Genomic DNA, 2,068 nt, shown 5'->3' on the forward strand with positions numbered 1-2,068 from the left:
TTCCCTACCTCTGAAGTGGCACCTCTTTGCCGTTGCTTTTCTACTTTGAGGACAGTCATTGAACCTTAAGCAAAAGGGGGGAAAGTTGGCAAAAGTTCTTCACTGCACAGTGAAGAAACTGCACTTCTACCAGTCTGTTTAATGGTTCTCTCTAGGATGCAAAAGAAAACAACCTCAAGTTAGGAGCTGTCATTGAAGTGTCAAAACCTTAACCTATACAGTTCTTCAGCATTACAACTTGTGCACCTACCTTAACGGATTGGTAGCTGCTATACCTACTTGCCTTTGCAAAACCTGATGTGTAACATCATTTCTGTTGATACGCTTACAACATGAAAATGATTGCTGAGTCGCTATTTATGGTGTTGCTGGTGATTCGAGGAAGGGTGGAAGAGGGGGTTGAATATTGCTTCCTCCTCCCCCAGTCAGTTTTCAAAGTAATTCACCAAGAATTTGAAAAAACAGTGGTCTGAGTGAGTTGGAAAGCACTGGTTCTTTTTGATAATGCCTCTCAGACCGTAAATAAAAGCTGCTATTATGCAATGGTATAAACAGTATGCTTTGAGACTTTGTATTAGGAAACAAATGAAAACAAAACCTCACATTGTGTTATCAGATAACTTCTTAAAAGAATTAGTCTCTGTGTTTGTTTTCAGCCTATTGTATATTCAGTAGGTAAATCTTAAAAGTTTAGGATATCATGTGTACTTAATGTAAGTCTTCCTCCAGAAGGGATTATTCTACCAGAAAAGCATTTAATAACAATGCAATTGGTTTATACTTAGTCTTGTCAGAGAGAAATTAGCCACCAACTTCCTTCCTTAATTCTCCCACAGAAAATCTCCGGTCGATTGTATTCTAGGTTTTTAACTTGAAGTTAGATGAAAAGGCAATGAACTGTGTTTGTGCCAACTGTTTTGCCACCAGTTTTGATACAATAAATGTTTCTTGTTTAATTTTTAAGAGGTGGCCCTGAGCTGATGTTGTCTTTACTTTTTCTCCATGACAGCTGTAACTCTGCGTGGAGACAGCGGTAGAAGATCGGAGAGGAGAGCCAGGCGAGTTTCAGCATGTCTCTCAGATCATTCACTGGCTAGTGACAGTGGCGTGTTTGAAGCTTTAAGCAAAAGGTCAGGTGTATAAATGCATAGTAAGCTGGGAATATTCCTGTTCTACCACACGGTCTGAAAGAATTTGCTGTAAACTTCTGAATACGCTTTCAAAATTGCTAATTCTTAGTAATGTAAGAACACTAGATTGCATGATTTAAAGGAAAGAAGCTTTTTGCATCCAGTTCCACCGTCATGTTCACAAGTGCCAAGTCCCTTTCACTTTATTGTCTCTAACATTTTAACACAATATTATACTTCTCCCTTGAAAGATAGTTTTCTCAGCTTATTAGTCGTAAATCAGTAATTTTATTTCTATCATCTATAACAAAATAAAATTATACAGAGTGTGACTTACAATTCTGAGTAGCATGTGATAAAAGTATAACTGCAAGGAAGAAATATGTGAACTGCTGAAAATCTAAAAATGTGTAGGTTGACCAAGTGTTTGAAGGATGGGTAAAGACATGCTATTTTATACAATTGTTTTAACACAATAAACAGTAACTGGGAAGAAGATAAGATTTTGAGGATGCTGAAGAGAAATGGAAGGCAGACTAAATATTAAACTACCCTAAATATATTGAAAGAGGTATTCTAAAAACTCATTTTTTAAAATTGTGAATTACTACTTCTGTGTGTTTTTTAAATAGATATCTTATAGAATCATAGAGTCATTTAGGTTGGAAAAGACCTTCAAGATCATTGAGTCCAACCGTAACCCCTTCATAATCCCTTCTGTATTACCAGTCCCTCCTGTATTACCAAACAATTGCTTATATTCATAAATCACAAAATAAATGTTCATTTCATTATGTTTTAACAGCTTAGGTCAGTATGTAGTTTACAGTACTTTCTGTTCCTGCAGGAATGAAGATCTGGAAGAGCCTGTTTATGGTGATGCTGCCAGTAGTGAAGAACCGCAAATACATGTTGGTTTTCTGTGAGTAGTGTTACTC

At 36.5% G+C, this 2,068-nt stretch overlaps 1 protein-coding gene across 2 annotated transcripts in view; it reads left to right on the forward strand.

The window, feature by feature from the left end:
• The window catches only part of WWC3 (WWC family member 3), a 64,653-nt gene that overhangs the window by 46,209 nt on the left and 16,376 nt on the right, over positions 1-2,068 (forward strand). For both annotated transcript variants that reach the window (XM_009333391.1, XM_009333390.1), the window contains exons 11-12: positions 1,010-1,130; positions 1,978-2,052. In XM_009333391.1, coding sequence (XP_009331666.1) covers positions 1,010-1,130; positions 1,978-2,052 — 196 coding nt within the window. The remainder of the gene's footprint in view (positions 1-1,009; positions 1,131-1,977; positions 2,053-2,068) is intronic.

Source organism: Pygoscelis adeliae, unplaced genomic scaffold (genome assembly GCF_000699105.1).
Source record: "Pygoscelis adeliae isolate BGI_AS28 unplaced genomic scaffold, ASM69910v1 Scaffold69, whole genome shotgun sequence".
NCBI lineage: Eukaryota > Metazoa > Chordata > Aves > Sphenisciformes > Spheniscidae > Pygoscelis > Pygoscelis adeliae.